Genomic DNA, 16,086 nt, shown 5'->3' with positions numbered 1-16,086 from the left:
CCAGCTCTCCCCCCCCGACTCTCTTTATAGAAATACACATCACTATAACATGCAATATATGTCACTACGCATATTGTGACAGTGTACAGCGTGTGGTGGAAACATTTCCACTACCGTGCATTGACTTCCCCGGTGAGCAAAAATCATTTAATTCTTCACCTCGGGACACCCCATAATTGACATTTTCACGTGGAAATCCCTACATTAGAGAGATAATGCATTCGCCGTGTCCTAGATTCAGAACAACGTGGAGTCGCTGTGATAACCCAACTGAAGTACAACAATGCTGTAAACCGTACACTGATGAATATATTTCGATGAGGACAACGACCTATTCAGATACAACTGACCGGCGAAGGGTCATTGCATGACCGAAATGTACAGACATTATTGTCTCTTTCATTGTGGTTGTGTTTAGCTCTATTGCCAATGGCTGCTCGTAGCCAATTTAAATGCCTTGTAAAAAACAATGAAATTGTTTAAATATTTTTTTCCTCAGGTGCTCCCTGTTTGAGGGTGTGATCATCTGGGTCAAAGGTGAGACCAGCATGTGGTCTTTTGTTTACTACTTATCGGATGTGTACCTATGGGTTTATTCTGTGTGTATTTGAATGTTCTAATCTTGTTTACTTGAGATTTGTAAGAGTTTGAGCTGGCCAACATGTTATTTGTTTTCATTAGGTTGATTACTGGCATGTTGATTTCCCATTTTTGAACCATGTTTTCAACTTTGTTCATCATTTTCATATAGCAATCTCGTCATATGTTAACATGGTCGTCTATGGAGTTGCAATTAGTGGTACGAGCCCTGAATACTACCTACTACCTATATTCACAATGAATTGGGACAACTCGACGCATGCGCACAAAGGTCAACTGTGGTGTCACGTACACTGTGTTTATGTTATCCGTATTATGATATCACTGACGTGTTTTTGAGTCTCGCCGGTGAAATACGATCCCGCACACATCACTGGTAAGCAACTTTATTTTCCTACAAGTGTTATCGTCTATCAGCGGAAACATATAAGCGTATCGTGGACTTTGAATGCCACCAGACCTCTGGTACACACTGCGACCTTTATTACACTCTAGCTAGTGATGCCACAATGTATCAGCCATTGCAATTACGTACTGGTAGCTTATATTAGTTGAGCAATGAACAAGCTGAACCAACTCAGGCTATGAGTGAAAATATTTAAATGTTAAATGTTGACTCGCTCATAAGACAATCATCTCACTACCATGACTTTTTACACTTGTATCGTAAACAAGGTCGGTAACGACGATTTCTTGGAAGTCAGCACAGGTTAAAACGTTCAGTCTAAAATTGAATAGTTTTTATTTAAGGCGAGGAAATATACAACTCGTTATTCACTTTCGAATATACATGTATATATTGTCGTATAATACTTTATTCGTGTCCCTACTATGTCCAGCATACAGAAATTGTAGCGGGGTTAAACATGGCTATTATACGGAAACTATCAGGAAGTATATATATACATACGTGGACAGAGACTACATGAGTAAAGTTGACTCTACAGTACTGTTTCGTAAGGTACATTGAGTACCTCACTCATCAGCAGTTAAGACTTTATATATAGAAAAAAGTGCTAATTTGACACAAATTGGCTTATATAGAAAAAATCAATACGTGTAAATAAAGCCCTCTCAGTCAGGTATAATAGTTGTGTTCACGCATGGAGCTTTTTAGCTCCATGGTTCACGTTACACGAAGTACGGGCTAAGATTTAAGCTGATTTAGGCTTATCTAGCATATTTGCATTTCGGCTAGACCCAATTGCGTCCACGCACAGGGAGGGCCAGTCGTTAGCACGGGCTAAGGGGTGCCATTAGTCGGTGACCTTTGGTAAGCCGCTATTTACGAACGAAAAATGGATGACACGCGCGCTAGTGTCGTTACACGAACATGGGACAATTTTCACACCCAAATGTCGCCGCAGAGGGCGCTTAGCCCTGGGCTAAGCGTTCGCGCATACTTCGTTAGCCCGTGCTAAGGGTCTAGACCGCGTCTTAAATTCGGATCAGATTTAACCCGTACTTAGCATTCCTTAGCCCGTGCTAAGCGTTCACGCACGTTTTCTTAGCTCGGGCTAAGGAATTTGACCTCTTAGCCCGTGCTAAGGAGCTGTGCGTGAACGCAACTCGATACATTTTTCGTCCGTAAATAGCGGCTTACCAAAGGTCACCGACTAATGGCACCCCTTAGCCCGTGCTAACGACTGGCCCTCCCTGTGCGTGGATGCAATTGGGTCAAGCCTAAATCAGCTTATTTCTTAGCCCGTACTTCGTGTAACGTGAACACAACTATGGATACCTATATTAGGCATACAACCATATAACGATATCCTTAGAACGCTTCCGCCATCCGTGGCTGGTGTGTAGAAGCAGTGGACATACATTCTAACAAATTTCAGTTGTTCGATTCATTACTGGAAAATAATCATTTTCAAATTATAATTTCAGATTAAAATGTCTACACCACCTGTTTATGAGTGTAAATTGAGCGTCGAACTACAGGAGAAAGCCAGAAGAGAACTTAATGAAACCCAGGAATCACGTACAATTGGTTTAAAGAAACTATTTGAGATGGTCAGATCACGCCCTGATATTACCTGTCCAACTGATGCTGTTTTTCTTCTGGGTTTCTTACGAGCGCGAAAGTTTAATATTGACAGGGCATGCAAGTTGTTGGAAAACTGGTGCAAAATGCGAACGAGTATACCCGAGGTTTTTAGCAACTATAGGCCATCGGATTTGAAAGAGTTGATAGAAAGTGGGGTATGTGTCATGTTGGAGTCACGTGATAACGAAGGCAGATCAGTGATTGTTGAACGTCCAGGTTAGTATCATTAGGTTCAGATACAAACACAAGCTATGACACGACCTTGCTTAATATTCAGTTGAACAGTATAGCTTGTTGGCACCCAGAGATATGATATCATAAACAATATTGCCGCTTCAGCACTTGTACAATTTCGAAATTCATATTTTAATATTTGCATATGTGAACATTACGTCATACTAGGTAACTGGGATGTGAAGAAGTATTCGGCATGGGATATAACGAAAATAGAAATGATGATGTGTGATCTACATCTTCGAAATGAAGAAACTCAGATAAATGGAATCGTGGATATATTCGACATGGAAGGATTCGGACTTCACCACATGACACAATTTGGGCCTCGCTTTCTAATAAGAACAGCGCCTATCATGAACGCGGTAAGTACAATATGATGTCATATATAATGGATGACGTAAGTACGTAATATTACATCATTCATACCTAATATGACATTTCAAATGAACGAAGTAAGTACATAATTTGACATATCTCGCGAACGAAGTAAGTGTCATGAATTAGTTTTCGCGTATCTGTTGGTCGACTTAATTAACTGATTGCGAGCGAATTGCTGTGTTATGTCTGTCGTCGTTTAGGCCTATTTGAAGTTTTGGACGGAACTTGGCTCAGTGATTTGGAACTAATTACGAGATAACCGTCGCTATTCTGACTACGATTTCTGACAGTTGGTATCCGTGGTTATTAATGTAGTAAACGATTAATCAAAAGATATGACGTATTCAGTACTTAGTGTGATTGGCTTCATGATTGAAGGTTACGCCTTAGAGTCTTTTTACTGTTTTGTAATTGGTTAGAGTTTTGAAAATGAATAAAGAGAGTTTGAGTTGGTCTTGGGTACTCCACGATAGACGCAGTCGAAGTCCAGTCCTGGAGAGCCTTGGGGCGAGTCTAAGCACAGTCTTGGGCTAGTCTTGAGTCAGCCTTGCGATAGTCTTGGGGATTTTTCCCCAGGGCGCTGTGTCTTATAGAGTGCTCGACTGATCGACTAAGACGAGAGTTGAAACGTATTTCGTTGTGTGTGTCTTATTTGACTGTAAAGCTTAATGACTTCCCCAATCCCGTACCTCAAGGGGACGAGATATAGAGACGAGACGAGATTGCCCCCTGACACGTGTGGAGAACCCCGGAGAGAAGAATTTCCCCCTGATATAAGTACAACATGTCATATCCCGTGAACGAAATAATTGTCACGCGAGATCATATCCCATTAACGAACTTCGTATCACCAGGACACTGAGTTTTCAATACATCATCCATATTATATTGCTAGTATAATTGTGATAAAACTTAACGAATACTGTGTGTGTGTTTTTTTCTTCGAAGGACACTTTACCGTTAAGAGTAAAGGGGATTCACGTTGTTAACGAATCTGGTTTATTTGACGGTTTGTATGCCATGATAAAACCCTTTTTAAAGGAGAAAATGAGGAAACGGGTAAGTGCTTTGCTCTAATTAACTATTTTTTTAATATTGCTTTTACGTTTGAAGACAGACAACGGTGATATTAATTCAATAATTCTCCCATGAAGTGGACATTACTAATAAGAAAATAACATTTCCACTCGCAAAGGATTATGGTTCAAATATCATAAACCACATATTCTGAGCACCAACCAACGAAGTGACTGCTACGGGATGGGGCGAGATTTCTCAAACGAAATTGGCTTTTTGAGAATGCGAGACAAAAGATGCCCAACGAGAGGTCAAAGATAACGTTGGCTTTTGTAACTACAATTTAAATTTTAAGAGAGGTTTATGTAAGGAATGTACATCTAGCGTTTTTCTGTGGTCTTCTAAAGGTGAGGTGTTACTAGGATAACAAGGCGATGTAGAACTGTATAATGTAGTATTTCTCTTCAAGTTTAAGCACACGGATTTGATGAACTTTATTTGAACCTTTCATCAGAAATCAGAATAAGAAAAAGACGAGAAGGGGACACACTTGAGAGCAAGACTCGAGGTTGCTTCTAACAAACGATATACACAACAAATCTATCCGTAACAGACTTTCCTATTATAGACATTCCATAGGCTTCGATATTTTGAGTTGCTGTGATTTACATTGCGTAGCGCCCTCTTGAGTTTATTATTGTTATCGTATCATCGGGGGCGGACATCCGGGCATTTTCTACCGCCTGGCAACCCTCGCGGTGAAAACAAGGACCAAAAACTCGCAGAAAACGGTACTTTGCGATAGTTGATGAGAGTCCCCTGAACAGTGTAACAAGATTAGCCCTACGTGTGTAACATATATGAATTTGGTTGTTCAGGATTACTTCAAAGTTGAGTTTGTGTTGTTTTCTCGAGTTTTCACCGGCTCCACCGGCGTTCCACAGCAGCGCGCACAAAGCCCATAGAATTACGTGGTACAGTGATGCGCGTCTTAGCAACGTAGAACGTCTGTGACGTAGCTCCGCCCCCGAGGATAGAAATACGTGGTACAGTGGTGCGCGTCTTAGCAACGTAGAACGTCCGTGACGTAGCTCCGCCCCCGAGGATACGATCTCGTTGTTATTCAGTCTGCACGAGAACCCCTACTTTGAAGGTGTAGCATAGCCTGTCGCCTGTCACGCTGTCTGCATGCACGCTTAAGAAATCCTAGCATTCTATAAGCTTTCTTAACGCATTTGTTAACATGGTCACCAAAGTCTAACGAAATAGACAATAAAACGCCTAGATTACGTATAGCAATGTACATTTTGCGAGATTTATAAATTGAATTGTCATATGAATCACTGTATTCGAATACAACGTAAATCTTCTTGGAAATTGATCATAGTATGAATTGATTTGAATATCTTAGCGTCATCTGCACACATTGATATATTGCAAAACACTGCTGGCTAGATCATTTACATACATTAATGTACAGTAAAACAACAAGTTGTGAACTATGTGGGACTTCAGACGTAATTCCACTTAAAACAGACGCATTGCCACTATTTAAAATAACTCCTTGTTGTTATTAATATTTATGATTGAAACCAGACTAACAAATTTCTATTGATTTCATAAAAAGATATTTTATGCAAAACAGACTAAGAACGAACAAGTCAAAAACGCTTTAGAAAAATCAAGATCAATAGAATCAACTTGGTGACTATCTTATAAGGCGTTACGAATGAAAAAAAAAGCATAAAAGTATACCTTACTAGCTTATTGACAGTAAGTCTGCCCGTAATAAAACTACGTTGTTCCTCGGACTTAGAATGTTATACTTATTAAAAAATAATGCGTTAAAAAAGACAACAAACAAATAAGCTTATAATTGCTAAAGTTACTTCTATCAGTCAATTAAAAAAAATGGAACAATATTGGAACGTTTCAAAGCAGAGTGGAAATTACCCATCTGCATAGACTTACTAAAAATAATCATCATTGGAATATTCAATTCATTGGCACATTTGTTTCAAAAAAGTAAGTTGTTAAAACCGCTGACTTTGTTCTCGTCAAATGTTTAGTTTTGTCAATTGAAATTAAGAACTTCCTGGCATTCTACCATTGAATTCTATACAGACGACGCTATGAAAGGTTGTTATCGAGCGAATACTTTACGTAATGTCACTGACAAATCGCAGAGTCAACGAGTTAGTCGTTACAGCCTTATATTGTCGATACAGTTATGATTAATAATACAAATATTTGACATTTGTGCTGACCTCCTTGCTATTGTTTTCAGTTTCATGTCCATAGTAGCGATTTGACTCAACTTCACGAACAACTGCCATCCCACATCCTTCCAACTGAGTACGGAGGATCGCACAGGGACAGTCTTGAATCGATAGTGCGGAACTGGACAGATGATTTGTTGAGCAAAGAAGAGTTGTTTGTTTCCATGGAAGCGTATGGTATAAAAGAGACAGAGCTGACCAAGAAGAGCGTAGATGATGCCGACACTATGGCTGGACTTGCAGGAACCTATAAGAAATTGGATACATAATTATATTCATGTTGTTCATAACCCACGTTAATGTCACTTATGACTCTCACAAGGAATACATCGCCGGATTTCCCCAAAATGAATATATTTATATCAATATCTTATTCTGAAACTGAAATGTTTTTTTCAATTTGTATTGGATATGGGTTGCTATGGTTACGAATTATTCAACAATTATTTAACTATTTCCATTTGATAAATATGTTAAAGCATTATTTCATACAAAATAAATATTATTAATCATAATTTCCTGATAATTCATAACAACTTTAAGCGCATATATTATAACTATATGATACTGTTAACATAGATAACCGAACTAAGTAGAAACTAATAACTCAAAAAACATCCGCATATGCATGGATGTTTGACCCGTGTTTTGTGCGAAAATAGTTCGGTCATCGTATATTCAGTAACCAGGCAGTCATATATTACGATTTCAATACTTGGAATGATTTCCTTTTTGACATTCAAAGTCTTTCTATTCATTTAAGCATTCAGTAAAAACGTAAGTTTATATTAGATATGTTTTATTTTATAGGGTGTAGTTTTTGACTCTTTAACCAATAGTTGTATGTGAATATTACAGTTTTACTCTGTTATTATTATTATATTTTTGTCTTGTTTTTGTGAATCAGGAGATACAATAAAATCACGTTGTAAAAATGCAAGGAAATACGGACCATATGTTTCCGTAGTTTGAAATATCACTTTCTCATTATAATTGGTCTTCTACAATAAATATAGCAATTTGCTTCTAACATGAAATTCATTTCATTGAGTTTGTGTTATAATCTATTCGTCTACGCCTGTGGGTTGACAAGGAACAAGTATGTCACTTTAGAACAAGTCGTGTGTGTGCCATGTTTTATTTCTAAATAGACTGAACGATCAACCCACGAATATAACTGTTTTGTTCAACCTCTATTCTATGGACACTTATAACGTGGTGTCCGGCTTTTATTCATAATTTATCGCTATGTGACGATCGGTGTATCTGCCATGGTGTAATTATCAGTGTAACCACATCGAGGTCACGACTCGGTTAGCCTTGCTCAACTGGTTCGTAACCAGTCTTGTGATTGGTTGTTGCCAAATGCTACAGGCCACGCCTCCAAACTTTGCCGTGCGTTCGGGCAAACCGTTAGGAATTCCTAAATGGAGTCAATTTGTGTAGTTTTCTTGATTTATTCTGCAGATATCGGTAATTTGTAGGCAAGGCTTTGGCAAAATTTGAAGGAGCAACTAATATTCTTCAACCTGGTATTTTTTTTAGATTTTATTTTTTATTCTTTTCGTCTGTTTTTTCGAGTTTAAAAAATGTGAGCTGGCTGGAGCCTTCATCCCTTGTCTATTTCTTACACTCGATACCAGCCGATAACCCCCCCCTCCCCCCGCTCATAAACACCGCGTACTACAGTTGATTATAGTTCCTGGGCTCCCTGTGATACGACAGACTGGCGTACTATTCGTTATCTTAAAAGGAAGGAAGGAGAGGTGTCGAGGTGGCGTGGCGTCGTGAGTAGATTTCTTCCCCTGGACGCCGAGTTGGGCGTCACTATCTAGAGAGAGGCGGTGGTGTCGAGCGGCCAACATAGTAAACCAAACTTAAAACTCGTGATAGTGATACTGGTGCAGACGACTATGGTCGAACAACCATGAAAAATAAATGGCGGAACTTTGGTGTTGTACATTTAGCGCAGAAATAAAAGACACGCCCACAGTTGGACAACCAATCGTTTTATTATTGGTCACGATGTACCACGGATCATCTCCACGTCCTTTGTAAACACCACATACCCGACGTGCCGCCATCCAATGGCGGGATTAGCGGCTTCCTTTGTGCACAATCAGCGTCAACTTCATGAGAGAAACACGACGCACTTGCTAAGCCAGACCGTCTGGTGGCGCCCTTTTATTTCATCAATAACCAATTATACTATTATTCTGTTCCCGAATTGGACATTTGTTTATTTGGAGTAATTTCTAATTCTTCGCCAGGTCTTTAGTAATTAATGATTCCACGTATTTATTTGGCCGATATTTGACAGACGTAAAATGCCATAATGTTAATTCGCGGAAATTTAAACACACTGATACTGATAATGAATTACAAATTTGCCAAAAAATACTAAATTTGGTATCCCATGAAAATAATTGAAATCAAAATATTTGGCAATATATTAAGTTTTCCGTCGCATGCACACAATGGAAATATCATACAAAATGGGCTTAATATACTAATGTTGTATTTAATTTATTGTAAGAACGAGTTTACATCCTGGAATGGCCACGATGTACCACGGATCACATGGCACCCAATTCATATATCACCAATACCACAGTACGGAGTTTTTTTTAACAACGAGTCAAAAATAAGACTAATATACTAAATTTGTATTTAATTAATTGTAAGGATGAGATTACATTGTGAAATGGCCACGATGTACCACGGACCCGTCAGGCGTGTGTTGGGTTGTCGCCATCTACAGAGGGCGCATCTCAAACGAGCAAGTCCGATATGCCCTAGACTACATGTTTTCAACTATTTCGCCTGTGAATTATAATTTGCACGTGTGGTCCAATGGGAGTCACAGGGCTGTCTACAATTAGCGGAACTGGAAAGCAAATAACACCTATTTCAAAAATAATCATTCTGTAATTAGTTATTAATAATTAAAACATTCAAAAACACTGAGATGTCCGTGCGTAGTATCAGACAGACACTGAGGAAAAGACGTGTCTGTGAATCAGAGGTCACTCGCTAAAGGATCGCACGATCTACAATGTTCACTGTGGTGCGGAATATGTATATCCACAATGCCACCATGCCATCGAATTTGTATCATCAATTTTGATGGTTGAAATCCAAGTTCGTGTATCCAACTGTTATTATATTATGAATCAAACTTAAAAATTCATAGTGTTAACACTTACAAAATCATACTAATGTCAACACTTACAAGACTATGATTGCTAACTACCATCTACTTGTGGCATATTTTTACTGATGTTATACTGATATATACTATGTAGAAGAAATGTTTTTCTAATGTTGTGAAAAATAATGTCGACACGTGATGATGGTACTCTATAATTCCAATTTACATCAACAGAAATTGGGTTGTTTGTCCGTTTGTATCGTCAAATACGCCCTCTACGGGCGTTAAGTATCATAATTGCTGTATAGTTCGCCCTCAACCGTCTATCGCTCATACAAGAATTTCAACGTAATAAATCCCTAACAGATTATCCCTACGTTTTACGTGTAATTTCTCACAAGTCAGACTGGCAATGAATGTTATTAACCGATACCAAATCCAAACACAGTATTATGGGTGAGGATGGTGACAGATCTCTTCAAACATACAACACAGAAACGTCGTGGCAGTATTAGAAATAGAGAAACACGACTGATAAACATTGTCAAAACGTTTACTCATTCATAAATTGTGGTTATCCTAACTGCCCAACCAAGTCGTTCTGTTGTGTAGTAGGATTATCATAGAGGTATTAATACAAAGGTTTGCCCTTTCAAAATGTCTTGGTTGACTAATTTGAATGAAAATAAAAACAATTCCGATTCACCGAATTTCTTTATACATTCAAACAAACTGGATTTTCGTCGTTTAAAGTTGCGACATTTGCACACAGAGGGAGTCGTAAAACTGTCTATTAACCATATTGAGTAAGTTAATGTCTAATTCGAGATTAACTATATGATTCGGCTGTATAGAAAAATGTAATTGTTAGCCTGTCATGTAATTGTGTTCCCTGGCGATTACAATTGAAAAACATGGTAGGTACAATTAATAATGCAAACGAACCAACTGTGAGGGCGATGTCGCGTTTATCATGTCTATTGATTATATAATTTATACTAACATCAAAATGTTGTAAAAAAAATAAATAAACATAAATTGGTTCAAAAAAACTTGCTCACAAACTAAAAGAAGAAACACAGTGTGGCGTATGTAAAAAAAAACAAAAAAAACAGTCAGAACATTTTTGTTTGAATTAATCAATGCCACTTCTCACCAGGTTTAGCGAGTATACATTAACAATAAACGCTGGTCACATGATATGTCCAATGCAATATGAATAATTTTAGTGAAAGTATATATTTATATCACACGAGATTACCGTGTGGTTTCGGTCGTGCATATAATGTTATTCGTGTTGCAACAATTTTGAACAATAACATCAACTTGGACAGCGAGATGAAAATAAGTCGATATTTTATATTATAACGACTTAAAATGTGATTTATTATTTGGAGTTGTTCTACCTTGCGTCTGAGAGACGTGAAGTTCATGCGTGACCTTGTGGCACCATAGATCCGGACAAATACCGCAGCGGGCGCTGTGTCCTGATAATGGTCACTGTTCGGAAGTGGTCACGATACACGGTTGTCATGGAAATACATGTACCGATCTCTACCACGCATATGACATTTTCTCAAGCAAACTATCTTTTGTCTTCGTTTTTTAGCAATTAAATTACAATAAAAGAGACAATTTCCCCGTTAATTTGACATTTATTCAGCGATAACCTCTAATTTAGCATTATTTCAAATGAAGTAAGTGTTTGTATTGTGCTTTTCGTGATCCAACTATTATCTCCATTGTTTGATGCGGCAGTGAATCAGGTGTAAACTGCCTCCGTATTATTTGGTAATTTGAGGGTAAAATCTCGTTAAAATGCCTCTTTTTAGGTTGAAAAACATTAATCATTGCCGAGTTATCCTATATAATGATCAGATATGCGGAATTAATAAATCAAGGGATGTGACAGTCACGAAATTCCTCCTTAGAAACATGCAAACACGGTGTATTTCTATGTAAATATGAATATGTCCACCTGTGTCTTGTATCAGATATGACGTGCACTGGGGACATTTTATTTTATAACAGTAGAAAGATTTGTAGTAGTTGTCGTCATCGGACTTAATTTAACAACTAATTGTACTTTTGTATTTGTTCGATTGTGTTCGATGCAGACAATTCGTTACAACACCGTCTATTCAAGTTCCAGAAGCTGTGTAAACTGGACCCACACTTCTGACTGCTCGTAGTTGTGTACTGGTATGGTCTGGGCATTGGGAAACGGACACGGTGCTGAACATTCTTGACCAATTGAAATCACTCACGCCTGTCCTAAATTTCGAGACAGAAAATCGTGTGAGGTACTTGGTATACTCAAATGCTTACCTCACTGAGGATGGTGGTGGCGACGAGTATGGCGGTAACCATGGCGATGTGTCGACATAACAATTCTGAATAATGAAATTATCCAAATTCAATTTGGTAATATGGTAAAATTTGAAAACGAGAAAATCCAAGTACATGACCACGTGAGATGCACTATCATGTCACGTGATACTAAATCTCAATGTACTGGTTGGAGGGGGGGGGGGGGCTGTCGCGTACCATCACCACATATCATCTACATGTGATATTCTCGTCTTCTAATTACATCTAAATAACACTATATCTTCTCGTTTATTCTCAATTAAAACCAAGGCTATGACTGTTGTGTCCGCGTTTCTATGGCAACTTAGTAACAATCTGTTGTATTATACAGACTTGGCTTTGGCCGTTATTCACTGCTTTGTCTGGAGCGTATGATTAATCTCGCTTCGCCGCCATGTGAATGTTGACCCCAGTTCAACTCCGTCAATACAGGAATGGAAATATCTGCTAATGCAGTAATGCAACCCATAGTTACCCGTGACGTCATCTAACAATAGTTTTAAGGATGGCGTGTCTAACGAGGAACATTTGAAAGCACTCCTGTAACAACATCTTGGTGTTTTGCTCGGTGAAATGTTTCTTCAAATAAAGTGACAACGATCAAATAAAAAGAGGCTACCTGAACAATGTGTTTGTGATTTCTCCATGGCATTAAACCATCTACTGGTAGAATTTTGAAGTAAAAAAATGGCAAAATGCATGGAACATAATTCAAAAACTATGGTTCAGTTACCCGAACCAGTCGCATGGAATAATTACCGAAAATGTCCTGAAGCTCTTGTGTCAAAAGCGCTTTCTCCTCGAACACAAAAAATGATTTAACCATTATTTGTCGTTATGACTTTCTAAAGTCAATTTTCAACGATTTTGTCAATGCGCAAAATAGATACACAAGTTTTTTAATGGAATGCAGGCAATCCACTACTGTGTGTAGTCTATTGAGCTATAGTATCCACATTGTACATGTCGTACTCTCAGTGTACGTAACAGTCTGTATACTGTCGATGTGTCGCGTTCACTGCTTGCTTCTAACAAATACTTTAACGGGTTCCTTACAAAATAAGTTTTGTAATCACCCCTAGTAAACTGTATCTGGCGATCGAACAAACGATATACATGTCCGATATACAATTGCTTCTTTTTTACAAGAATCGAATTTATACTCCGGTGCAGAATTTTGGCCTGAAAATATACTTTTTTGTGTTTGGATTGTTAGTTGTATCTAATATCTTGGCATAGTGCCATGTTTCGATAGTGCCATGATATGTTATTTGCATAATAAATATATTTATCATGTAAAATGTCTCTATTGCACACTAAGCTACTCTGAAGCAGACCTTCGTTCACAAAATCATTCAACCTAGTGTAAAATGACATGGGCCATTCATATGAATACTACAGTCCCTTCCTACGCCTTAAATATATATATATATATATATATATATATATATATATATATATATATATATATATATATATATATATATATATATATATATATATATATACTTCAGTACATTGTCAGTCCAAGATTCTGCACTGGAGTATACATGAATATATATATATTAAACTACTGTAAATGTAAAATTTGCGCCGTTCAAGCCCGAAACAAACAGGTAAACATCCCGGCGGGCGTACCACCAGGAGTTCTCAGTCTTAGCAAACGTCCATAAAATGTCATTCATAAATACACATGCAATGTCCATCGACCTCTATAAGAATACAACACAACTAGACAATAACAATAATGTTTTATGCAGTGTATGAGTGTGTTGTGTTTTAAAGAGGGCGCGTCTCATTTTACACAATACTTCCTGTCTCAAGATTTAATGTAACAATATTTCAAGTTTGTCGTCGTTTTGTCACTCTCGCATAGATTGACGCCAGGACCCCACAAGTGGAACATTGTTATAGGCTTCATCGATATGAAACTTCTGTTTGATCAAACCACAATAAAAACAGCCGAAATGTGTGCGAATTTTCTCACCAAAGACAATTTTCAGAAACGAGACGGTATTCACCCCCGTTGAAGTTGGGAAATCGGATAGCGGCTGGTAGACGACCTTTGACATACACGCGTAGGTGAGTTGTTAACATCGCCGGACCATTAGAAATTCTGGACATTTTTTCGGAAAGGTGGAGTTCCTTTCTTGTTACTTAATAAAACGTAAGGAAGGATAAGCCTATGGCGCCTTGTGGGGTATTTTTTTTTTAAATAAAATAAAATAAATGTTCCGTCTTCAATTGTTTTAAACACTATATAAGGTGGATTCCACCCACCCTTGGTACACACGGTAACATTCCACACTTGAAAAGCGGAGTCGTGTGCCACTACGACCTGATCACCGACCCGTTCTTCCCGGACGCCACATAAACTTAACAAGTCCGCCGCTAGCAACAAGCCACGCGGCTCGCTTTATGTGTCTTTATGTAGTTTCACAATAAACTTTCCGCTTGCATGCTCACTAAGAAAATCATGGGTGTGTAATTTGCTTCCGACCAATAGTATTATAGTGGTGTAAACCCTAGATCGCACGCTCGGCCAAGCTATGTCAAAGTATGAAGTGGAAAGATCGTAATATTATGATGAGGTTTTGGATGTTTACCGTGTAACCGGTGAGAGTACTTTGACGTCTAAAGTAGAAACGCATCATATGCACTGTCCGCAAATTTGTTTGGTGTTTGTATTGACCATTCTTTGTAGAAGAAACATCCCAGTATGTCATGTATGCACAATCACAAGTTTGCCATACAATACAATGTTTGTACTAAAACTACAGTAACTTTTTACGAACCCGACGAGTCGGTATTATTTTATCTTCAAATTGAGTCAACTTATGCTTTAATGTAGTGAGTGGGTGTGGGAATCTCGACGTGTTGGATTGTTTGAAGGTGATATTTCGCCTTGACCTTCATATGATAATGGCATGAAATGAAATACACCAGTGTAGATTTATTACTTAATTTGTTACACCAACAATGTTGATCGTTAGAATGAAATTGACTATGCTCGATGTAGCAACGATCTATTGTGCGTTTCATTCACTTCCTCCTCGTTTTAGTCCGATTCTATGTTTTACTTCCATGTCTGTTCTTTTCGTTTATACAGTTTCAACATAGCCACACAAGATAAACACCTGCGATCCCGGTCTCACCCTACCTATTTGATTGGTCACCTGGTAATTTTAACAGAAATGTCAGTGACCGGGGCTTGGTCTACCTACCCGGCCTTAGTGCTCTCCCATGAGAAAAACAACGAAAGCCAACTGTGTTTATCCTGTAACGTACTTGTGGTGTGGTGTTTTAACGTAATCGTATATCCTCGTGATGGCAACCCAGGGCGTCCCCTTAGCCGTCATATTCACTTAGGAGCATACCAAGCTTTGTATGTATATGAACGACAACGTTATAATTGCCAACACTGTCGGTACTATGCAGAAAATAAAAACGTCTTATGACTGATAGTTCAGAATAAAATTCCACATTATGCTGGTACATTGGAACAAACAGGTTTATACCTGTATACACGTGGTTTTGGAACAAATGGTAAATTACGCTAAGTCTCCAAACCAAGACACGTGTATAAATGTTCTCGTCTTTATCAATATTCACACATAGGAAAAATTACGCAGGGTACTGAATTTCCACGTTTTTTTGTGATTTAACGTACGATTAGGTGATATCGTTATATGAACACATGGTTGAAATCAATTAATACAATTTTCGATCATATCTGTCAATTGAAGACTAGTTTTCAATCTTCATATTATCTATTTTACTATTACCGTCTTGTCTCGTGATGCAAAACGCAGTTCCCCCGTGGTGTTAATGAGCGGATTTGCTGTCATTGCACCGTTATGACACACTTGGGTTGATTGTCTCTGGTTACAGCCTATATACATTAATATACAATATTTAATGAACTGTTAGAGTGAGAGTGTGAGGACTTTCAACTTTCAATCATTTTATGATAGCTCCCTGAATCCCATGGCGTTTCTAACATG

The 16,086-nt window shown here is 38.1% G+C and overlaps 1 protein-coding gene across 1 annotated transcript; it reads left to right on the top strand.

Moving 5' to 3' along the window:
• The first annotated feature begins 609 nt into the window (after positions 1–609).
• LOC100371465 (alpha-tocopherol transfer protein-like) lies at positions 610–7,602 on the top strand. Its single transcript, XM_006817700.3, has 5 exons — positions 610–976; positions 2,491–2,866; positions 3,053–3,249; positions 4,214–4,324; positions 6,570–7,602. The coding sequence occupies exons 2-5, from the start codon at positions 2,497–2,499 to the stop codon at positions 6,828–6,830; spliced, it is 939 nt and encodes a 312-aa protein (XP_006817763.2). The 5' UTR covers positions 610–976; positions 2,491–2,496; the 3' UTR covers positions 6,831–7,602.
• Positions 7,603–16,086: the final 8,484 nt, after the last annotated feature.

The sequence above is a fragment of the Saccoglossus kowalevskii genome, chromosome 10 (genome assembly GCF_978046115.1).
Source record: "Saccoglossus kowalevskii chromosome 10, keSacKowa6.1, whole genome shotgun sequence".
NCBI classification, from domain to species: domain Eukaryota; kingdom Metazoa; phylum Hemichordata; class Enteropneusta; family Harrimaniidae; genus Saccoglossus; species Saccoglossus kowalevskii.
The sequence above is the reverse complement of the archived record's forward strand: the minus strand, read 5'-3'. Positions and strand labels throughout refer to the sequence as shown.